General features: G+C 31.0%; 1 protein-coding gene across 1 annotated transcript in view; it reads right to left on the reverse strand.

The window, feature by feature from the left end:
- Nucleotides 1–26,671, reverse strand: part of LOC111632975 (heterogeneous nuclear ribonucleoprotein K-like) — a 190,425-nt gene that overhangs the window by 96,251 nt on the left and 67,503 nt on the right. Inside the window, exon 6 of the mRNA XM_023377493.1 lies at nt 7,431–7,503. Within this exon, the coding sequence (XP_023233261.1) occupies nt 7,431–7,503 (73 nt within the window). The remainder of the gene's footprint in view (nt 1–7,430; nt 7,504–26,671) is intronic.

Below are 26,671 nucleotides of genomic sequence, written 5' to 3' on the forward strand. Positions count from 1 at the left end.
TTTTTTCCAGGAAGAAGAATTCACATTTATTATTGAACAAAAAAATTCCCAAGTCGAACTTAGACGAGAGTGACGTATATCCGGTGTGTCGAACTGTTGCCTTTTTATAGCGTCAACATCGGACTCGCTGACCAATTAGTGCTTACTGAACCGTAGCACTATGCAAATGTCATGTGGTTTATCCACCTTCTTGGCCCCCGAAATGTTTGGTGAAGAAAATATGGCCCGCGGGCTATAAGTTAAACAGCGCTGGTGTAGGCTATTAACATAACTGAACGTACAGTACTTGGTCAGTGACAATATTTAAATCTCTTTGGGCATTCAGACATTCCACATAAAGCAAAGGACCCAAATAATGCAGGAAAAATTCCCCAAACCATAACATTGCCTCCTCCAGCCTGAAGTGTTGTGGCAATGCACATAGGGTCCATGCTTTCATGCTGTTTTCTCCATATTAACACTCTGCCAACTACATGGTGCAACTGAGAAAATGACTCATCAAACTATATTACCCTTTTCTAGTCATTTACTGTCCAATCTTCGTGATCATGTGCAAATTGAGTCATTTGATCTTGTTAGCTGCAGACAACAAAGGCTTTCAATTTCCATACCCAAGACAATGTAATGTACAGCAAACAGTTCATTCAGCAATCAAAGATGTTCCCTAACTAAGATCAGCTGTAATCTTACATACTGTTGCCCTTCTGTTGGACTGGACAAGTCTGGCAACTCTCCTTTCAGCTCAAGCATCTAGCATTATCAGTACTTGCTTTTTTGTTTGGTAGTCCACTCTTTGTACACATGAACAACAGTCGCTCTCAAACACCTCACAAGGAAAGCCATTTTTCTGATACTTGCTCCATTGCATCTAGCACTTACAGTCATTCCACATTCAAAGTCTGTTAAATCACATTTTTTACCCATATCTTTACATGCAATTCCCTACAACTATACAATCATACAGCAATCCCTTTTTATATCAATCTCGTCTTCTGGTGACACTACTGTACCATCATAGCTGATTTGAATAAACTTTGCAGGGGGTCATAATAAATTGGCCACTCAGTGTACATCTACATGCAATAGGCCTACATTTTAACAGTAAACATCCTTCAAAACATATGAAAATGATATACTTTGCATACATGTGCTGGAGACAAAATATCTTTGTTTACAAGAAATAAATGTATTTTCTGATTAAAAAACATTTTAAGTTCAAAATTTCTCCTTATCAAATTTACTTTTGTACTTTATTTAAATATAATATTTTAATAATTATATACATTTCTCTAATAATTTACCTATTTTATTCTAAGTATGTCTCCCCGAGAGTTTGCTCTGGTTCCCCAAAAGTTGATTTTTGGCCTGTGGTTCCTTTGAAATGTTGTGTCCCCCAATTAAGAAACATCAGTTTAATGCTTTTTATATTTTGTGACTGATTCTAACAATGCCTCCAACTCAAAGTTAGCATAGTTTCTTTCACACACTGGAATCTATTGTCTATTAAACTTTCAAAAATTGTGTGTTTAGTGTACACATGACAATTTATGGAGCTATATCATGATGAACTCATATAAATTGGAGAACTTGTAACATAGCTCTTTACTTTAGTTCAAAGATTTCATAATCCAGTGTTAGACTGGATTCATGAATATGAAAAGTAAGTAAATTTTAATTTAAAGTTACCAACTTAAAATCTCAAATTATAAAACTGTATTGGTTGAATGCAGCTATTAATAAATTAATATTTTTAGTGTATATTATATTATAATTTTAGAGTAGCACATTTTAAATTGTTCAAAGTTATAATTATGTGGTATGCAGAGTGCTCTAGTCATTTTTCCAAAATGACTAGAGTACTCTGCAGACAACTAGTAATCCACAAACCATACTTTGAGAACCACTGCTACATACATCTGCTTTGATTGACAACAACAAAAGAGAAGACAATAAAGAAAGCAACCTGCTGGTAGATATAAAATTCTGACAAGAGATGATAAACATGACAGCCTGAGTAAGAAGACGATAGAGGGGAAATGCCAATTACTTATGCGAGCTGAAAGCTACAAAAACCCAAAAAAATTATAGCACTACCAAGAAGGAGTGCTAGCTGTAGTCTGGGCCACCAATTACTTTAAACCATACTTACACAGAAGGAAATTTGCCATTATTACTTACCATCGACCCTTAAGATTGCTCATAAGCAACAAAAACTCTAGTACAAATTCTTAAATTGCCAGATGGGTTATATTCCTGCAAGAATTTGATTTTGAGGTAAAACATAAGGCAGGGAATTGCCACAAAAATGAGGACACACTAAGTCGCATCTCTATCTGACAAATTATGGAGACCAAAAAATTTAAACCCATTTATTCAATGCCCAAATCAGAAAATTATAGAAACTAAACCTGACAGACTGAGTATAGGAAAAAATTTTCAGATGTGTGAAAATAATATTAAGATAAATAATTTTTGATAACTACATGACAATATTGCATAAAAAAGAAAAACAAAATTAAAATAATCAGATCTAACAAAACTAGATGTTAAACATTAAAGAAAACATTCTTCCAAAATAAAACAAGATTGTAATTTGACCTACTTCTAACAAGAAAGAAAGTTTCTGTTTGCAGGGCAATAAAACAATTAGCAATTTATTGCCATTAACAGGAGTGACTAGCCATGCTCATTCATTGCAGCATATAGACTACCTGCCCATCCATAAAACAGATTTTCAACTAGAGTAGTTATCATCTAATAGTACACATACAAAAGCTAACCCTGATCATGTACGGAGACACTAGAAATATTTAAATATTTTTAATTTTCGCCATATGTTATATTTTTATTAAATGCAAAGATGCAGATCTGTTGTCTAATAGAGATTATGATCAAGAATTCTTGAGAAACCATAATTATTTTTAATTTTTATTCTTGAAAAATTTTTCAAATATGACATCAAAATATTTTTTAGCTAAATTATAATTTTTTATTTATACAATTATTTTTTTGTTTTTTTATGATATCTTGATTTTATAGATTGTTGAAAATAAATACAATAAATATTTTCAATTTTTATTTATTAAAACAATCATGACACTTAATGTAAAAGGCACTGTATTTCATGAATTTAGCTAAGATACATAATTTTGAATTTAAATGATTCATTCAAATAATTATTTCATTATTCATATCATTCAAAAAAAATGAATAGGTTTATTTAAGAAAATAATATTTTCTGTGCTTCAAACTTTAGATTTGGAATCAGAAAAATTTCTAAATTATAAATGTTACATTTTAGAATCCAAAATATTTAAAATAAGCTTATGCTACAATTTAAAATTAAAGAACTAATAAATGTAAGAAAAAGTATACTGTATATAAAATAAAAATAAAAAACAAAAATAACTACACTGTCTGTTCAGAATGTTCCAGGACTATTGTTCTAAAAAATCTAAAAGTAAACAAGAAATTATTTATTGTGACATCGTCACAATGCCAGGCTGCAATTTTTAAAATCTTTTTCATTTATTTAATTTAAAATATATGCTCTCCATCTCAAATTGGTAATGGCTCACTCCTGTACATCATACTTTTCCTTTAACAACAGAGTTGTGCCAGTCATCTATCTAACACCTTTCAGAAAAAATGTTTCAATTGAAGTAACATGACTTCTGGTTTGTATCAGACATTCACATATAATCGGGGCCTCCTGTCCCCTAAGGTTTCCATATCTGGTCTTGTCTTTCATCTATCTAACTCTGTTATCAAGATTAAGGGCAGACAGATGAATGAACAACAATGGGAACTTTTCAAACTGCAGTCCCCATATAGAAAGATTTTTAACCTTTATGATGTTCTACACAATTGCCAGTTTCTTGAGCATCATTGACAACATTAATACAACCACTGAAAGCTGGTTGAAAATTCTTCTTTTGCAAATCATGTTCATGCCACATTGGCTTGAATATCTTCTAAATTGTACTTTTTACCCTAAATACTGTATATATCTTGAACCATGAAAAGAAGAAAAGTCACATGGTGTAAGGTCTGGAAAATACAATGGGCAAATGAGCAAGGAGACTTGTCTTTGAGCTAAAAACTGCTACAAATTCCAGCTGAATGGATTGGAGCATTATCATGAAGCAAAAAACATTTTGGGGCAAACACACAAAATCCTGTTGCAAAAACATTCCAGTATACCCAAACAGAAGATGGCAATCAGCTTCTGTTGGAAAATTCTTTATAAAGAAGACCATCAGCATAAAAAAAAAAAAAAAAACAAATGTGATTAGCATCATCGAGTGATTGTCTCCTCTTTTTAAATCATTTCTATCATTCAAACATCTTTCAACGAGATAAATAATGATTTCCATGGCCTTGTAATTTTCTGTATCTGTTTTATCAAGTTTACAACTAGATTTAATTACTGTTCTTTGCTCCATCACAAATTTTTTGACAAGCAAAAAAACATATTTTCACAATCACAGTATAAAATAAAGACTGAGAACAGTATTCTAAAATAAAACTTGTCTAAACAAGAAAATGTAATTAATAAATATTTGCTGAATTAAACAAAAAATTTCAATATTTTATTTTTATAACTGCAAATTATTTTTTTTATTAATAGTATTGCATGTCCCCATTAAATCTACATTAAGTTTATTGTACTGACATTTTATATAACTTTACTTACAAACAGTGGTGATATTCAGCGGGTTCGCACAGGTTCGGCCGAACCCGTTGTTAACATTTTCAAAGTTTTCCGAACCTTGTTAAACACATGTAACATTTCTCAATGGTTTTGATTCTTTTAAAAAATATATTAAAATATACGTATTATACTCTGTAACAATACTAAACTAGAACCTTCCGGTGCACCATTTGAGCAAAAAAAAATTGTTAAGGAAAAATTTTCTGTTAGCGAACCCTTTGTTAAATATTTCGAATATCATCACTGCTTACAAATATCCAAAAAGCATAGTTTACTAATAATTCAGTTATGCTGTACCACAGATGATAACATAACTGAACACTCACAAAACATTTTAATGACAACAATTAACACAAAAATTTGTCTGCATTATTATATTCTCTGTATATTAATTATGAAAATACTCTCATAAAATATTTTGACTTTCATACAATATACATTTAATTTTAATAAAAGAAAAACTGAAACTAGATAAATATCTGAATGATAGCAGGACAAATTAAATAACTTCAGCAATAAATTTTAATAAGTCAAAAATGTTTCTAAATAAAGTAGAACATACAATAGAATGTTTTTGTGTTCTTTTTCATCTAAATTTTTTGTTCCAACTGATGAAGACTTATATAAGTAGGTTGAAAATGTTTTTGGTCTATTAAAATTTATTGCTGCAGTTATTCATGGTGTGCTGCTTTCATTTAATTCATTTTATTAATTACAAAGTACATGTATTTTTAAAAATCATAATACAAATACTGATTTAATAAAAAAAATTAATAATTCTTCATATTATTGTCATTCATTTTACTATTAGAACACATCAGAACAAGTTTATATCTTATAACTATACTAAGAAAACAAAAATAATTCTGTAAGTTATAGTAATTCTTATAGTAATTATTTAATAATAATAAATAAATAAAGTTATAGCTATAAGAAAATCAGGAATAAATTATATTAAAAAATAATTTATAAAAAAAATACTCTAAAGCATCTTTCTTTTGTACATTCATAACAACTGAAACAATAATACCAATTTTTTTTTTTTTAAATGACAGAAAAATGAACACACACACACACAAAATAACTTTTGAAGAGTTCAAATTTATAAATCAATTAGAATAGAAATTATGTTTAAAAAATGTATACTCCTACTAGTGAGATAGTCATTATAAAGACATGCCTAATGCTGACATTACTATTTTGATTAAAAAAAGTTCACTAAAATCATAAAATAGAAACTCAAACATTTTAGTTTATCTATGATTATTTTGTAATGAAATATTGGATATATCTAAATTATAACCAGGACATCGTTCAACTTTGTTGTATCAAGATAGAATTGAAGTGGAGCTGGAAAAAAAAAGGCAATTCATGCACCTGTTAGAAATAGAAGACTTGATATTTGTACCTTCTGGCCATGAGAGAGACAGTCCTTGCACTTGCCAACATGGAGATGCAATCCAAGAACAAATCAATAACAATTGACTGTTTTATTCTTGTATTTTATTTGTTTCTCGAACCTATTTTCTGTTAGGTGCATGCAATGCTGATTTTATTTTTGACCTGTATGCCTAAATTCCATCAGGCACACTCAGTTGTACCAGAGAGCACAAACATTGTTTTCAATATACAGAGGTATTAAAGTGACAAAGACATGGACTCCTATTTTTTAAATTTAAATGTACCCTCATTATATTTTTGGATTTCCCCATCACAATTAATGGAAAATGGCAAAGTTTTATCAAAATTGCCCCATAAAATTTTGAAAACATTCAATTCTATATGCCCATAGAAGGTGTGCTCGCAACCATGGAACATTGCACGACCAAGTTCTGTGATATCACTGTTGCATGAGCTCATGTTACAACTTTATATCTTAAAAACAGAGTCATGGACCCCATTTTTTATTATATGTTTGGATTCCTCATAGCAATTAATGAAAAATAATAAATTTAATTAAAATTGATTAAACAGATTTTGAGAACAAACACAATTCTGTAAGTCATAGAAGAGGCTTTGTTAACACTCCACCTCATTTAAACATCAGTCCTGCTACATCTGCACTTGGAGTATTCTGTTCTTATACCAATAACTAAAACAGATATTCATCTGCTAATGAAAATTTGAAATTAAATTAACACTTAACAGCTTATACAAATACAACAAATAATTTCACAACACATGTACATAGTGTTCATTTACAAAATTCAATCAGTCTTCCCCCCACAAAAGATGATCTCTAGCAGACATCTTTCTTGCACCCCCTCCTCTCAGCAAAAAAGTTTTTTTGCAAAATTTTATTTTATTTATTTATCAAATTACATGCCTTGCACTGCCATTGTTTTTTCAGGAAAAGGATGCTAAACTTCAGCTTCATTGCTGGTATCACTATCCACCTCATATTGAGCATTTGTTTAAAAACTTGAGAAATTTTTATTGTATTCTTGTTTTAATTATAAAATAATCAAAAATAAAAACTTCTTATTCACAATATACAAAGCAGAAGTGATGGATCAAAAGTAACACATGCACAGAATGTCCCAGGTGTAGACTTAGTGAGATTGAAATTTAGATTAAAAATATCTAATATATTTATTTACTATTTTATATATATATAATTGAGTAAATGATAAATATAAAAATGGACACTTAGAAAGTATTTCTATTTATTTCATATATTTTAATTATTATTCATCAATTTAAAATATTTACTTACATCTTCTAGTTTTGGGATGATATCAATCAGTATCTCACCAAGAGTTTCAATGTCAGCCACAACAGACAGAATCCTGTATAAAACAATATTTATGATAAATTATTATATATCTTTTATTCTATGTAATGAGTTATTTAAAACGCATTAAAAGAAAAATTCCATAAATCCTCAAAACAAAATAATTTACAAGAAACCATATTTCAGTTTTCTCCTTAAAATTATACATAAATTATATAAAATAATCAAATATATTTTATATTATTATTTTATAAATTTACATCTACATAATACAGCTACATTAGTCTGACATCAGATAACTAACATAAAGTGTTTGAGAAGTATACTTCTTACAGAAAAACAAAATAGCACATTTGAAGAGATATGTCAAAGATATCAGAAAAATCTGAAATCTCAAAAAAGTCAAGTATGTTAAGCTCTACAAAATGTCAAAATTTGATCTTCAATGTCTTAGAGCTTCATAATATCCATTAGACAATTAATTAAAGGATCATTCATTTATTTATTTTAAATATGCTTTTATTTTTTAAAATAAAACATTTTCATTTTCTCTTACCATCAAATATTTTTTATAAATAATAATTTTAAATCTAATAGTAAATATGTTAATTAATTATATATATATAATGCTGTTTAAAAAATTATTATAAATTCCAACACACATGAAGGTCTTTCAATGCCTTAGTTGATTAAGAAACCAAATTCTTGCTTGTATCTAAATAATAAAGCTATATTGGATCTACTTACACACTGATAAAATATTTCCTACTGGAAAATGAAATATTTGATGTCCTCTTTCAAGTGCAACATATCATCAAAAACAATCTAACCATCTCAATAAAAAAAAAAATAATAATAATAATAATAATTTAAAATATAAATGACACCTGAGGCATCAAAGTTTAACCCTCCATACCTATATAAGTTATAATCAATCATTTGTATTCCATTAAGTACTATCTGTTTATATTCAAAAAGTAATTAATTAATTCTCTATTATTTTAAAGTTTGATATCATTTTTTTAATGTTTAACATATTCATTAAATAACTATAAACAACATATAAAGCCAATATTGTTTACACAAACTTCTTTAAAATTACAAAAAGAATGAAATCAATGATAAATGTTCTAGTTGGATCACCAAGATCATTAGAAAAGGAATCCTATAGTACAGGGGTGGCCAAAACGTGGCGCATGCGCCAAACTTGGCACATTGGACGATTACAAGTGGCGCTTCAGTCAGTTCTGAGCAACATTGCCAGATTTGGCTTCTTTGCAATTATGAATATTACATAAAAAATTAATTTTTTATAGTCTGTCTTGGCAAGTTCATTTGTTGCACAATTCGTTGCAATCAACTTTACAGATAAAATGAGTGTTCTCCACATAGTAAATTACAGTGTATGCATGCATGTTTATTTTCGGTCAGTTTACAGGTGTCTAAATGACAGTGCTAACGTCCCATGATAGTGCTACCGTCCCACGATAGTGCTACCATCCGGACAGTCCAGGAATCGGATTGGACTAGTTACTTCTTTCCCGAGTAGTTCCTGCGACACCTGTTGACTTTTTTTTTTTATTTTCTTTTGCCTGTACGATACACGATACATTCGTGTTCATGTACACCACTAATACCGTATAGAACTATTTTATACGGGTAACTACACTACAACTGCATTTTTCATTGCTTGTTCTGTGGCAAAACTGAATTTTCGTCTTATAAATTGAAATACAGTGGTACCTCAGGATACGAAATTAATCCGTTCCGAAACTGAGATCGTATCATGAAAATGTCGTAAGGTGGATCATCTTTTCCGATACGATTACATGTAAAACCAAATAATTCGTTCCAACGCGAAAAACATACTCAAATTAAAGCCAAGTAATACATTAAAAAAAATAACTGTAGTAAGAAAAACAAATGAAAAATGTGAACTAATGTAACGTCGTATGGTGAGTTTTTGTTTGTATCGTGGAGCAAAAATATGTTCAAATTTTATGTCGTATCCTGAAAATTTCGTATGCTGGGGCGTTCGTAACCTGAGGTACCACTGTACCTAATTAAGGGGTGGCCGAAATTTTTCTCCGCCCCGGGCAGCTAACACCCACGGTATGCCACTGCGCATCTGAACTCATCTATCAAAAAATTTGTGCATGCTATGCAAAAGGTTGCATCCCTGCCATAGTATATTACAAGTTTTTTATTTATTCTAAACTAGCAGATGTACAGTACCTGGCGCTGCCTGGGCTAAAATAATCAAACTTTTAATATTGTTTTACATGGATTTAATTTTATTGTTTGTTTTTCTTACTTTTCATGGGCAACATCAGGCGTCTCTGTTAATTTCATAAAAAATAGGCAGAAGAAAGAAATTCAGAAAGACAACATTTATTTTTATTGAAAAAATACCAAAAAAACCCTGGTATATCTTAAGAAACGTACAAAATAGTAAATCCACCAATAGAAATATAGAACAGTTTTGAAAATTACATAATACTTCATTAGTTGGTGACTATATATATTGAACAATTGTTTTCATTGTTTTTCTTTTGATTGTCTCTTAATAAATTTTTTTAAATTTATGTATCTTTGCACAGACTTATTTTATTGTGTTTTTCATAAATATTTGCAGAAGTAAAAAAAAAATGATTTATGAAAGTAATTCTTAGCAGAGTAATCTGTAACAAAACAATTTAAAGTGATATATTTTAATAGGTAATAATTAAATTTCACAGAAACATTGAAAGCAGGAGAGAAATAATATCTAAAATTTTTAAATACTTTCAAAGCATTCATGTCATTAGGTTTTATATTGAATGTGATAAAGTAAATTACCAGTATGAGATACTGGTAAAGGATACTGATTAAATGATGTCAAATTGTATGTCATTATTTAGATCACTTGTCTTAATAATTAAACTATTTTATTAATTTACTATCTTCAAAATGAACATTAAGTTATGTGTTCTGATGTTTTTGGTGGTGGATTGGTTCACTTAAATGCAGTTGATAATTAACTTTACAGGAAAAAAAGAATAGTTACATAAAAAAGTTTTTTTTGTTATTAGAACCTGTTATAAAAATCCCTAAGGGATCAAAAGGCTGGTGGGAACTCCACCAAAGAGTACATATACTTGAAGTCTAAGATTGTCATAAATTGCAGCAGAGAGGGTATATTTCGTAGAATGCAAATGAGGTCAACTGGAATTCTACGATATCTACCCTCTCTGCTGCAATTTATGACAGTCTTAGGCTAAGACTCCACTAGCATAAAAACAGGCGTAAAACCCTTTGCCGTAAAAGCTTTTAATCACGTGACCATGATAATTTACGCCTGCTCAGGTCATAAAATATTTTACGGCAAGGGGTTTTACGCCGTTTTTATGGTAGTGGAGTTTCGGCCTTAGACTTCAAGTATATGTACACTTTGGTGGAGCTCCCACCAGCCTTCTGCTCCCTTAGGGATTTTTTATTTAGTGTAGTTCAAGACCAAACACTGCACCAACAGGTGCTAGAAATGGCCCATCTCATATGCATTCATAAAGATATTATATGTGCAAGTTCATACCCATATTAACTATGTACTATTAATGACTATTTCTATTTGTCATTAAATTTTAATTATAAAATATTGGCTATTCAGTGGTTACCTTTCAATTTAGTGATATTCATATCATGGTGTTTTGCAGTGACATCTTGCATAAATAGTTATATTTGTTAACATGTAGTATCATAAATAGTTATATTTGTTGACATGTAGTATCATAAATAGTTATATTTGTTAACATGATGCTATTATCAAGTCTCACCAGTGAAAAGTGATAACTTATTTGATCATAGTGTTAAGCTATAATACAAAATCCCACAACTAATCCTCAATGGAAAGATTGAGGGAAAGCATAAACGAGGCCGAAGACATTTATCATGGATGGACAATATTAAAAAATGGACAGGCATACAAAACATTGGGGAGATAATGAGAACGGCCAAAGATAGGAACTCCCTCTCCTTGGTGATTGCCGGGGGACTGGGCATGGCATGTGAAGAAGAAGAAGAGTTAAGCTATACAGATAAAATTAAATTACATGTATTTCTTTTTGGATGACACTACAAGTTCTATGAAACGTTAAGTTAATCAAGAGTCAAGTTTATGGGACTTTACTGTACTGTATTTGGGATATGAAATGATTCCTTATTTTAAATATCTTTCCATGGCTCCATTTACAGAGTTTTCATGGAATCTATTACAGCAGTCCCTCCATTTACACAAGTAAGCTGTAAATGATTCAAACTTGATACATTCAAAAATAAGCACAATCAGTATCTACTATAAAGCAAAATTCCAAAAAATACAATTTTATTTCACACTAACAAATTCAATGCCAGTAAAAAAACTGATTTTCCTACCAATATGACAAAATTTTTTATTTTTTTTATTTTACAAAAATATTTCTGTTAAAAATATCTGAATAATTTTTATGAAATACATTTCTGAAGTGTACAATAAGTAAGAAAAATAAACTTTTTTATAAACAAAGGATAAAATTTCCACAAGCAACAATATAAACAAACTGAGGACACAAACATTCTCAGCATATTGGGCAAGGCTACTAAGATATAATTTAACTTTTTTTGTACTTTTTTAACATATGTAGAATAATAAATAGTTAATTTTACCATCTTTATTCTGTAGTTTCATCAAATTACATAATAAGGACTGAAGGAAAAATAGCCTAAAATGGATTTCCTTGTATAAAATAAATTCTACATCACACACCAAAAGTGTTCTTGTATGATATGTTTTCCATAGTAATTTTATGCTTACTTCTAAAGTTGTTCATAATTTCATTGATTCCATTGCCAAAAGTTCCTTAATTTCAAAATTTCCATTGATAGCTCTAATAACTAAGCAATTGAGCTACATCTGTTTAGATTGAATATAATGTAAGTTGATTTTGTAGATCAACCATTAACCTTCAATCACATGCAATTATACTGTACAGTAATACCCCGACTTACGCAAACCCTGAGTTACGCGACTTTCAAATCTCGTCTATTTGTCTTTTGTTTCAGCGCCACACATTACTTGATTACTCTCTCCCCCCACACTATTGTTCAGCTTACATGCTCGGATGTGTTGCACGGAATCCACACATAGCTACAATTTATTTTGTGTTATTTATTTCTGTGTTTGTTATATCTACGGAGACTCGAGAGACCCTATCCAAACGAAGTAGAACTAATTCTTCTGCATCAAACAAGGAAAGAAAAACTTTATCTTTGGAATGTAAAGTTAACATTGGGTATGTTCGTAAAGTCGAACGAGTTAAGCGAGAATGAAGTCATCGTTATTCCTAATTCGTTAGACTTTTCGAACGATTCGTTACTATAGTGTTTGACTCGTTTGACTTTACAAACGTACCCATTATTAAAGACTTTGATACAAAAATGAAAATTTGTGAATTGGCAAAGATCTACCGGAATTGTCGGTCAGAACAATTATAAAAGGCAAAGAAAAAAATTCTCAAAGCTGTGAAAAATGCTCAATCTTTAAATTCAAGCATCATTCGTAAACATCACAGTATTATCGCTGAGATGGAAACAATGTTAAAACTATGGTGTAATAATCAAGTAAATGTGAAAAATTGTAAAATAATATTGGCCTAATTTGTTATACATATGTATTATCTAAGATTTTATTAAACATTTTTTTTCTAAATTATTGTTTTGTTTAGTCTCCGGCCCCAATTAAAAATTATTTGTATGTATTTACATGCGAAATTATACCCCAACTTATTCAAATTCGACTTACGCAGTTACCGCTCGGTCCCACCTATCGCGTAAGTTCGGGGTATTACTGTATATAACTACCATTCCTCAAATTTGATAATTCTAAAAAAAATACTATAAAATAACAAATTTATATCAATTCAAACACAAATTATTTATCGTATTTATACAGACACTTGGCAAATCACAAAATTAAATTTTATTCGGTTGATTCTGTGATTTGCCAAAGTGTCTGTATAAATACTATAAATGTCTGTTTGAATTGAAATAAATTACTGGCACAGTTTCAAAAATACCAGAACCAAATTTATACATAATATAATGTTTAACTGACAGTAAACTAAACAGTATATTATGCATAAATTTAGGGAATGCAATTACAGTATTTTTTAGAATTATCAAATTATTGTGCTAATGTGAAATGAGTTCAGCTGGAAATAAATAACAGGAAGGCTGAGGTGTTTATCAGAAGAACCAGTAAGTCATTTTTCTGTATTTTTCAAACACAAAATAAAGTCATAAAAACATTTAAATTGTTGAAGCTCATAGCACCTGAGGATATCTTAGAGAAAGCATTCAAAACCATAATGACTTGCAGATGGCCATCTCATTATATAGCTAACAAACATCCATAACATCATGCCAACTTGTTGCAACAATCACGAGACCCCTCCATGATATCATTTTTGAAGAAATCAGAGAGGAAAATCACTGCCTTATATATGAGATTGTGTCATGATAAAGAAAAATTGTACATGATCACATGTATAAGGTGCAATGATTTTTTGAAAACCTGAAATTTTTTACACATGAATAGCATGTAGCATGAGAATATGATGGAAGTTCAGATAAGTCAAATTTGATATATAAAAAAATAACTAGTACACAAGGAAATTTCCATTATTACATGTTTGTGGGTAAAGTGATTTTTCAAAATTTTAATAATAACTTTAATCTATTGTATAATTGTCCTTCGAAATAAGGTAATACTCTAAATTTATTTTGTTCTTTTGCAACAAACACTGGCAAATTCATCATCTAAACATGGTTTGTTTTTATTCTTTTCTAAATTTAGCTATCTTTTTAGTAGTAACAAAGTTTACTTTTATAATAGCATCATCTCCATCATTAAGTCAAAACAATAATTTAAATGTTCTGTATTAAAGTTTCTTTTATATTATATTCTTTAAATAAGGACACATCTCAAAACACAAAGCAAATTTATCTTTCATTTGTGTAAAAAAATATTTTGTTTACCATTTGTCATTGAAAAGTTGATTTTCTAGCTCTGTATTCATTTTTTCCTTTTTGTTAATCTCCAGGAAGTATAATTTAATCATGCAGGTTACTTGCCTCTGGTAATATTGTGGAAATGATTCTAAAATGGGTAGAGGACCCAGGCATTAATGCATGCAAGAAAGATATAAAACTCATAATTAGATATATTAATATGATGAAAAAATCAGTACAAGTACAGGAAATTGTAGATATAATCAACAACAACACTGCAGCTGATTATCCCTGGTGCTATCTAATAGCAGCTTCCCTCAGATCAACTTCCTCAACTTCACTAACACACAGCAGTAAACTTCAACTTCCATTGGGATTCTAATGATATTATTTCTCACAAATTGGCTGTGTTTAGAAGTCTAGTACACAAAGTGATTACCCTATCTTCAATGGTTAAAAGTGAGGCAGAGAAAACTGATCAAATCAATCAAACTGCAGAGTAAACTGGGTTCCCAGTTAACATAATAATATAGTAAAAGCATTTTACAAAAACACAGACAAAATTTTTCACCACAGCATTAAAAAAAATCCTATCTTAGCAGCAGTTATGGGAAAATCAATTGTATAGCATTAGAAGCCTTGTATAATAAGCCCTTAAACTGTAAACTAGCAGTAAGAAAAACTCAACAATGGTGAACCTACTACAATAATAAGCAGCAAATTAGCAAAATCAGATATTTACACTAACATATACTACTACCATATAGGATCCACCACAAGGTTTATCAAACTCAGAATACATAAACATAAGAATTCAACAATATATGGGCCATGCCTTTTGTTGAACTTCTCTTACTAATTGGGCTTATGACCAGAAGGTTAAGGTATTCTGAGATAAACCTGTTATCATTAAAGAATGAAGGGGCATTCTTCCCATTACAATATTGGAACAAATATACATATACATTATTTCTAAGCATCTAATGTTGTCAACAGTAAAGATGTGATATTTCTTTATTCCAACTGGCTACCTCAATTCATCATCACTGATATTACAAAAACAATTTAAAAAGTGAAAAGAAAAAAAACAAATTGGGGTTAAAGCAGTGATGCATATTTTATTTTTAAGTGCTTAGTTACATTAATTTCAGCTAGAAAACGTAAAAAAAGTATTGTGTACAAACTTTTAAATTTTGATTCTATTCTGTAAAGTTTGATCTGATGATAATGACTCCTAAGGAGTTAAAAACATTTCAGTATTACTGTAAAAGCATTTTCTTTCTTCAATTGAGCAGTTATCTAATGTAATCCATTTTAAATTTGAAGCAACAATTAAAAACATGCCTCTCTATGAAATTAAATAAACACAAGGAATTCCCCTTAACAAGTAGAATCCATAGATATATTTAAACTTTCCATTTATTTTATAAAATATTTTAAGTTATATTTATCAATAAAATCTGTATTACCATTCAAGTAACTTATTTGAAAATACTGATTTGCTAATTTGTAGCATTAAACAAAAATTCTTCATAAATTTAATTTTTCAAATCCAGTGTCATTAGAAGACAAAACAGGATTACAATTCACTTTGAACAATGGGAATTTCTTTACAAATTAAATTTTTATATAAAATCTTATAAATGTTGGGGTGAATGAGCCTTGATCGCTTCCTGCAGCACATTGCTGCACACATTTGGTGCCTTTTTATAATGGTCATCAAAAGTGTCATGGGCAGTATCACTTTGATCTTCTGGCATGAAGACTTTGATCTTCTGGAGAGAGGGAGAGATGTTTTTATTTTTGGACATTAAATCAGTTTTTTAATGTTAAATGTAGCACTTTCTTTTCCATAAGAGCTCAACAGGTTGTGGGCCAAGTTTATGAATAACTGTGATGAAGTTTAAAAGGTTTTTTTGTTTTGTGGTGGTTTTGTAAAAGTTGTATAACATGTGTGGTGCACTGTTGTAAGCTATGCTGTGCTATGCAAAGTGACACTGGAAGATAAGCACAATGGACAAAAATCACAGTATTGAAGTTTGATGGCCATGATTTACCAGTACAGAAATTTCAAATGCAGTGTTTCCTTGATGCCAATGGTCTTCTTGAGTATGTTGATGTGTCTAGTCCACGTCCCAAATCAACTTCACCAACGAAATGAGACAAAGAGGACAAGAAAGTATGTATGATTATAGTAAATGCTTTGGAAACAAATCAAATATGTCATGTTATGTCGCCCAAGACTTCAGCGGAAATGTGGAAAAGACTATCAACAATCTATGAACAAATAGCAAAGGAAGTGTTCATTTATTGTTGCAAAAATTTTACAAATATAAAATGGACCCGAAAGACAGTGTTGCCAAACATGTGGCAAAAGTGGAACAAATGGCAACTCAACTTGGCGATCTCAGTCACAAGCAGGCGAATGTAGCAATTGTAACTAAATTATTATACAGTTTATCTCTATTTATTTAGTAGTTAAAACTCACTGTGTTCAGGGTTATTAATCATTTTTTCGTTCATTCACCTGACTGAACACTAGGATGATATAGCAAAAAGAAGGTGCAGCACTGAACTCGCAAGAAGGGTATGCGACATGAATTATAACCCATTGTGGGCCCACTCCACTATACTCAGGGCATGCAACGACCGAAGACTACTCTTTATATGGGAGTCACTATATATAACAACTTTTGAAGCGTGCAATACACCTACTCTGGAGCTGCCTAATATATGGATCGCCCTATACAAATGATTAAACGGCGAGTTACATCATATGCCACATCACTGACAGGAAGCAGTTCCACGCATGCGCTGTATTACATCATATTCGTAACATTGCACATAATTCAAATCATAGCGGATTCATATCAAAAATTATTTAATTTTAAATTTATGTGTGTTCTTCTCTCGAACATTCATGTTCGATTAAAACATTTTATTCGCCTGAAGATGATGGAAATATACTCATTGAAAGCGCTCGAATGAACAAAAAAACAATTAATAACTCTGAATACAGTGAGTTTTAACTACTAATTATTATTATTTGGCGTGAATAGCATACTAGCCTATATTAGTTTATCTCTATCATTCAAACATTTGTTGTCAGCCTGGAACTCTGTGGCAAAAGAGGATTGCACACTGGAAAACCTAATATCACAATCACTCAAAAAAGCACTTACCAAGACAATGGCTGAACCTACAGTCGAAAATGCCAGTGTAGCTTTAGTTCACAATAATAGCGAATCAACAATGTTCAATCGAAACTGAAAATCTAACAGGAAAAACAGTAAGCTAGCAAAGCAAAATAAAAAAATTTAATGGCAATTGTAATTACTGTGGTAAATATAGTCACACGAAACTGAGTGCTATAAATTTAAGATCGACAATTCAAGTGCGAAGGTAAATGTAGCCATAATGGACTCTCAAGGACCATTGATCACTTTTAATGCATTATGTGCAGATGTAGCCATTATTGATAATGACAGTGCATCAGTGGCGTGCCGTGACATTTGAAGATAGGGAAGCTGTGTTTCTGTAAGAAGCTGACTTCCACAGGCAATCAGTTAATTGTGCAGGATGGTCTAGGGTCCATCTGTATTTGTTTGTTCAATAGGCCAGTAAAAACCGTACACTTCTAAATGTATTTTTCATATCACAATTACATTCTGAATCGCTAGCCACGATATAAGGGCTACAATTAAATATAAAATAATTAAAACTTACTTGGTAAAATGTGTGGTGAATGTACAGTACATACTTGGTACAAAATATTCTTCAATTGTATGAATATACTTTTAAGAAAATTATAATTAAATATAGCTTTGTAATGAAACGTACATAAAAATAACAAATTATTATTGTATTATGTTCTTTTTAAATCTTAAAACAATCCACTTAGTCAAATAGCTCCCTACAAGTGGCTAATGGATGGAATCAGAGTAGGTTGCATGGCATGAAGACTGCCAAATCCCAAGGGTGCCCATACTGATCAATGTCAAATGCCTCTTTTGTCACATCACTAGTATACTTCAAAGGACGCAACAGAGTTGTAAATTTTAAATCTTTCTCGCCATAGCTGTAAAAATCTAAATATGTTAAACTTAATAGATTGTCCATTGTTTGTTTTCTAACTAATTTATTTTAGGACCAGGTATCCATGGAAATTTCCAAAGTTTACTTTTCAGTCACACTCGTTGAAGTGGAAAAATTGTCTTTATTACATCTAATATTGCAAAGAAATCAGTCTCCACTGTACTCAGCTAGAGATTGGTTCAGTAAAATTCCAACTCTTTCAGCAGCATTTTATTTATGCCCTTAATTCCTTAATTATTTAACTACTTCTTAAGTAGAAATAAGTCGAAACTCGAATACAGTGAAAACTGCTTAGGCGACTACCTGCATTCGACGGGCACCTGTCAAAACGGGCAAAAATTTCTGGCACGGAATGGTTTATCCATAGAGTCTTCGTATAAGTTACCTGTATTAAACGACCACCTGTGTAACGCGACCGCGGGCATCGATTTTTGGTCCGAAACAACATACAACACCTGTAATAAGTGACCACTTTCGCGAATGTATCTGGTCTAAACTATTGTAAGAACCCATCTCAACAACGTTTTCCCCTCCTAATATAATAAATTAGTCTAAACTCTCGTTCGAACCCATCCCGGGTATTTCTCCCACCCTTGAAATTAGGTGCAGGTGTTAATAAATTAGTCTAGCAACAAAGGAAATTCATTTCAGTTTGTTGGAAAATGTCCGAAAAACTAAAGAAATGTGCTGTTATTAGAAGATCGTATTAAAATTATCACAACAGCAATTAGCGGCGAAGTTTAACTGTGAGAAAACGAAATTGATTTTACCGTAGACCTACAGTATTTTCCTTGAAGGTGTAATTGTATCGTGTAATATTGTACACGATACAATTAATCGGCTGATCTCATCGTTTGAAAAAATCTATTTTTATTTATTTATTTTGAAGCTCATATATAGTACTTGCGCGATAAACAGTTTCTGTATCAACCTATCTTATTTCCACGATACTTTTAGAAAAATAATATCCAAGTAATTTTCGCAGGCAAAATATTCAAAAAACAATAAACGCATTAATTAATGCAAAAATCAGTTTTACTTCCTTTTTCGATTCCGCGACTGTAATGAAATCGTACAACGAGAAAAAATAATAAAATCGTTTTATTATTAATTAATAATTTTTCTTATTGTACTTAATTAATTAAGAAAATATTAAATATTAAAAAAATACAATATTTTTAAAGTTAAAATACGATGAAACTAACGAAAACCAAAAGCAAAGTGATGGAGAGATAGGATGCGCTTGTATATTGATGACGTAATACACGTAACTGAGGAGAGAACGAAAAGAACCGAGTCGAATTAATTAAGTCGAAAAAAAGAAAGTGTGCATTATAATCGAGAAAATGCGAGTATTGTATTAATCTTTAAAATAAAATACAATACCAATAAAGCCTTATCGTTGAAAAAATTCGCTTATTTTTGCTCACCTCGAATTTTGCTTAGTAGAAATGGCTAAAAAGTGCGCAAAATACATACGGAAATACATTATTACAGGACCACCTGTATTGGACGACCACCTGTCTAAAAGACCACTTTTTGAAGGAACCGTGGGTGGTCGCCATAGACAGGTTTTACTGTATTTGTAGCCTTGGGAAAAAAGTGGAAAGACAAATTTTTATGACAAGCGGATACATAAATGGTAAATTTAAGGAATATAAATTCTAGAGCTTTTTCTGTACCTGGTGCATCTCTCTCATTCATTAAATTTAGTTGTAAATAATGCTACCAAAGTAACAGTTAATTTTTTTAACATTGTACAAGAATTGTACACATGTTTTTCTACATCCCCTTATAGATGGGACAATGAAATCATAATATCACTGGTTTAACATTGAAATCTGTAAGTAATATAAGATGGGAGAGCGAAATAAAACTATCAAATGTTTTAATGAATTTTTTTAAAACTCCTGTCAACTATACAGAACTATCATAAAAACATACCAGTAAATTCCTATTGGTTGGGTTAAGTTATAAATCTACTCATGATTCACATAATTGGGCCAGGGTGGCCAAATATCTAGCAGGCGTGCTGCTAATAGCCCAGAACTGGTCCAGGAATCATTGGAAGCATTGTATGTGTGTAGCTTCCACCAGCTAAACAGCGTGAGGTTGGTGCTCTGTAACGTGCATGTGCAAATCTGGCTGTTTTGAAGCTATCCCAGTTTCGCTTCCATTCCGCCACTGATATCTGAATATACAACAGCAATCTTATAGTTTTTTTTCCACGTGTAGTATAGAAATTTGTAATAAGATACATAATGCAGTTATAATGAAATATTAATTTTAATTCATCCAAAATACGTTAAGATATGAAAATAATCGTGCAATATGTATTTATTTTTTAGAAAATACGAGGAAAGCAGCGCTTCCACTGTTTCCAATGACGGAATGCCACTGCAGCGCATGATATGTGAACTCAAATGCTAGTGAACACATGTGTGAATTGAAGTTAGTTCATAAATTTTGCACCAATTGAAAGTAACAATTACAAAATAATGATTGGTAATGAAGAGGTAGTTTGTGTGTGTGGCTGAAATGGCGCTGAATACGAAGCAGTGGTCAACGGTCAGTGGGAGCTGTTCATCTGAAATGTATTGTATGTACTGTACATGGCATCAGCAAAAATCTGTTTTCAGTCTGCTCGACCAACAACCAAAATGCAAAAAGTAAATTTATGGACAAAAAGTGCATTTTTCAAGGAAAGATTGCATGGTTGCATGGGAGTATGTATCAATAACAGACTTTTTAAGATGCTTATTTGTGTGTGAAAGTCTAGGGAAGTGAATGCAGCGACAAACAACGTGTTGCCAACAGAAGTCTGGAACCAACGACTCAGGCATATCAATTACAAAACTTTGAATGGAATTATGCTAACTGACAATGTCATTGGACTCTCCATCACCTCAGATAAGTTGAATAAAACAGATGATTCTTTTTGTGAGGCATATGTTCTTTTGAAACAGTAGAGATGTGTGCAAAGGCACCAGGAAAGTTAATTCACTTCGACATATGTGGACCAATGGCAGTTGAATCACTTGGAGAAGCAATATTTTTGGCTGCATTTGTCAATGATCACAGTGGTTGGTTATTTGTCAAGTCTTTAACTAGAAAAAGTGACATTGTTGACACACGCTGTGATGTCCTAATGAAAGTAACCGCTGATGGTCATAGTCTTTCATATAAGGTCAGACAATTCATTTGAATTCATCAGCAGAGAAATATGCACGATGCTCTGAGGTGCTGGAATAGCTAAAGAAAATTCTACAGCATACTTCCTGAACAGAGTGGACGGGTCAAGAGGCACAATCCTTGAAATGGCAAGTACAATGTTAATCATCAGCAACCTACCATAATCACTCTGGGCTGAGACTTGCAACACAGCAGCCTTCCTTCAAAATTGAACAAGCATTGAACAACTGAAGGGTTAAACTCCACACAAACTGTTGTAGGGCATTCAACCAGATTTATCAATGTTAAAGATGTTTGGAAGTGATGTATATATGCTTTTTAATGAACAGTTTCTCAAGAAACTTGATCCGAAAAATAAATTAATGGTATTAGTTGGCTAAGAACCGAAGCAAAGAGAATATCATTTATGGGAATGAAACAAAGAAAGTTCATATATCATTGCATGTAAAAATACATGAAAAAGCTGTAACTATATCATTAACATCAGACATAAGTGACGTCAGCACAAAGATAGTTGACAAACCAGCTCATAATACATGAAGCAAGACAATCGTATGTACAAAAATACAGGCATACCTCGACTTACGTCGGTTTCGAGTTACGTCGTTCCCGATTATACGTCGCTTGTTAAAAAAGTATATGGAAAAATAAAAATCAAGTTTAAGTCATTTTATTCGACTTTACGTCTGTCCGCCACAAATATTGAAGTCGTAATATCACTAGATAAACGTTTAAAGCACATAAAATCATATTAAAATATATACAAGTATGTACTGTATTTACAGTACACGCATTCGTAAATTTAGATTACTTTTTTTGTACTATATTAAAAACTAAAATTTATTTGTTTGTAAGCTTAAAATAGATTTTTATTAACCATATATTATTTAAAATGCTTTCCTAGTGATAAGTAGATTCGGAGACAGGTAAATTCGACTTACGTCGTTTTCCTGGAACCAATTAACGACGTAAGGCGAGGTATACCTGTAATTGCAAGTGATCTGCTGATGACTGTGGCCTGTCTGGAAACATTCAAAGAAGCAAAAAACTCATCGGACTAGAACCAGAGGGAAATGGCAATGAGATGAGCTTAGTGCACTAAAGAAAAATAAAACATGGGAGCTCGTCAACACTAATATGTTCAATTAAAAACCAATTAAGAACAGGTGGGTTCTGCAAATAAAAACAAATCCCGATGGCAGTACTGAATGCTACAGAGAAAGACTTGTCATAAAAGGCTGTTCTCAAATACCTGGCTTGGATTACACTAAAACCTTTTCACTGGTGGCATGCTTTAAATCTGTTCATATTATTCTCTCATTGGCAGTGGCAAATGATTTAGAACTAATCCAATTTGATGTTGAGACGGCATTTCTTCATGGTGAATTAAATTAAGAAATGTACATGAATCAACCAGAAGGTTTTGATGACATCACTGGGTGTTGTCCAAACTTAATAAAACTTTGTATGGATTAAAACAGGCACCAAAACAGTTACATAAAAAGTTCAGCATGTTCCTATTGAACTTTGAACTGCAACTAATGAATTACGATACTTCTGCTTTTTCAATGCAAAGCTGTGATATCATATTTGCTCTATATGTTGATGATGGTCTGAACTGTGCCAAATCAATTGAATATGTCTCAGAATTGGTTAACGTGCTAAAGTCAACATTTCAAAGTACACAATCAACAACTGATTTTCATCTAGGATTACAGATTGAGCATGATAGAGTAAGGAAAACAGTTCACATCCATCAGTCAACTTATCTGCAAAAAGTTCTCCAGTGTTTTGAAACGATAAATTGCAATGTAGTTGCAATACCGTTGATCCACAACAGTGCTTAAGAAAGTCATAGACAAAACAAGTAATCAATCAGATATAAATATCTTATATTGACAAATTATTGGAAGTCTCATGTATGTCACCATGGGCACGAGACTGGACATAGCATATATTGACAACAAGTTGAGTCAATTTCTAGAAGCTCCAACTGCAATTCACTTAAATGTGGCAAAGCAAGTGTTATGTTATCTTAGCGGCAATATTGATATTGGCATCAAGTTTTGTGCAGATTGTGACTATCAAAATAAACTAATTGTGTTTTGTAATGCCGATTATGCTGCCTGTATGGATACTCTTAAGCCAACAAGTGGTATGGTGTGGTGCCTATGCTCCATGGAGGTTCTAACATTTGGGTTAGTTGCAAGCAAACTGTAGTAGCAACTTCAACGACTGACAGAATATATAGCAATTCATGACGCCACCAAAGAGATTTTTGGATTTGAGGAATTTCCAAGGATTTAGGTTTTGAACAACACAGACAACAATGCTTAAATGTGACAATGTAGCAGCAAAAACTCCAGTATTTCATCAATGCACTAAACACATCAACATTAAGTTTCATTACACCTGTGGACAAATTGATAGGGCCGATTCATATTGATAGTGGGCAGCAATTAACAGATTTATTGACAAAACCAACAAAACCAAGAACTTTCATTAATAATCACAACGACATTTTGAAATTATAAATCTAATTCTGTAATTACTTTTTTTTGTTTGCAAATTGTGACTTTATGTTTATTAAAATCAGAGACTTCTTGGTGAGTGGGAACAAGTCTCAGTCTCTTCCCACAATATGTCGCTGTGTGTGTTTAGCAGTTTTTTTATAATGGTTGTCAAAAGAATGGCTGCCATGTGCAGTTTTGACCGTGCTTTTTTTTCTTCCATTGTGGACTTTTATCTTCTCTACAGAGATAAACGTAATACTTTTTTCCCCTTCCAACATAGCTCAACCAACAATAAATAAAAGATAAATTTTGTTTCTTTGTAACACAATTATATCTGTGAGAGACCTTTGTACATATTTGTGTTTGGATTTGCAATGACATTGAATTTTGTCTTCTTTTTTTCTCAACTTTTCTTATTGTTCTTTTTATTTATGCAATTACCTACAAACCATTGTATTTTAAAGAGAAATTCAAGAAAACCCACAAATTTCTTTCAAATGACCAAAAAGTTTATTTTAACAAGCAAATCTGTGACTTCACCTCCTACACACCAATTTGCCACTTGAAACACCACAATTTATTTTAACTTCATGTTTAATTATTTCTATTTTTGAAATAGTAAATTAATAAAACACTTTAATAATTAAGAATACAATATTAAAATAATGATGTGCAACTGGATAACTGATGATGTTACCATTTACTATAATTAGATCCCTTCACAACCAAACTAATGATATGACTATTTTGAAAGTATTTGAGAAATATCTTACTAAAAGCCAACCAATGCAATATGTCATCAGGCTAGATAATGACTATAATACTAATAAATTACGCAACAATTTGATACTAGAGGGAGGTGTTAAAGGAAGCAAAATAATATCTATAACATTTTTTAAATACTTTCAATGTTTCTTTGAAATATAATTATTGTGTCTTAAAATATATCACTTTAAATTACTTTGTTACAGATTGCTCTGATTAAGAATTACTTTCAATCATTTGAGAAAAATTTTTAACCTTTGCACAACTATTTCTGTAAAATACATTACAACAATTATATGTAAAGATATGCAAATAATACAAATTTTATTTTATGGAGAGGATAAAAAACCAAAAACAAAATTCACTGACACCACAAAAACAATTATTCAATGTATATAAATCACCAATTAAAAAACCACATGTAGTTTTCAAATCAATTCATTATTTCTATTAGTGGATTTGCTATTTTGTAATTTTCTTAAGATGTATCACTGTTCTTTATTTTTTTCCTCAAAGAGAACAAATGTTTGTTCTAAGAATTTCGTTTTTTGGTCCATTTTTATGAAATTACCAGCACAGACACTTTGCATTGCCCAGGTAAAATAAACAAACAAATGTTAAAATTAACATATTAACAGAAAGCAGGTTTTTAAAAATTGCTTGTTTTAGCCTGGTAGCACTGGGTATTCTGGGTATCTGCTAGTATTGTACATAAAAGGAAAACTATTAAAGGTAGCCAGTTCAGAGAGGTACAGAAAGCATTCTCTCAAACAATGTAAATTTAAACAGACAAAAATTTAGATAGATATCTTTTTTAAGTTAGATGCTTTCATTTGATAGATAACATATCATCAAATATTCAACTTGAAATTACATAGGGACTCCATAAAATAATTTACTGTACTTTGCCTCATTTAACATAGATTCCAGTACTAGTACCACTATCAAATTTTAATTTATTTGGAAACAAGAAAAAATCAAAGACAAAAAGTTACCTTTCCAAAATGACAATCAAGACAACTAAAAAGAATATTCAAAATCACTTGCCAAGATTCAATTAAAATAACAATATCATCTATAATATTATTTCATTAGAGCTCATCAAAAAGTTATTTTAATAGTATTAATGTTATTAAAATTGAAAGTATAGTTAATAGCCAATTTCACAATTAATACAATTTATAGCTACCTTTCAGTACTAAAACTTTTTAACAAACAGAAATTATCATGACAGTGTCAAAATGCCAGGCTGCAATTTTAATCATATTTTTAATTTATTTAATTTAAATTATATGATCTCCACTTCAAATTAGTAGTGTCTTCCCCCTGTACATCATACTTTCCTGATAACAACAGAGTCATGCTGGTCATCTATGTAACTTCATTCAGGAGAAAAATTTTGAATTGAAATCATGTGACTTCTGATTTAGACCAAAAGTTCAGACATAGTTAATCTCAGTCTCCTACCTCTAACCTTCCATATCTGGTCTTCACTTTCATCTATCTAAATCAAATCTCAAGATTAAAAAAGAACAGACAACAGATGAATTACAATGCAATTTATAGGTCTACAAGTTTTTCAAATTGCAGCCAAATTAACAGAAAATAAAAAAATACCAGCATTTTCAACAGTAT

The sequence above is a fragment of the Centruroides sculpturatus genome, unplaced genomic scaffold (genome assembly GCF_000671375.1).
Source record: "Centruroides sculpturatus isolate CEXI.00-Female unplaced genomic scaffold, Cexi_2.0 scaffold110, whole genome shotgun sequence".
NCBI classification, from domain to species: domain Eukaryota; kingdom Metazoa; phylum Arthropoda; class Arachnida; order Scorpiones; family Buthidae; genus Centruroides; species Centruroides sculpturatus.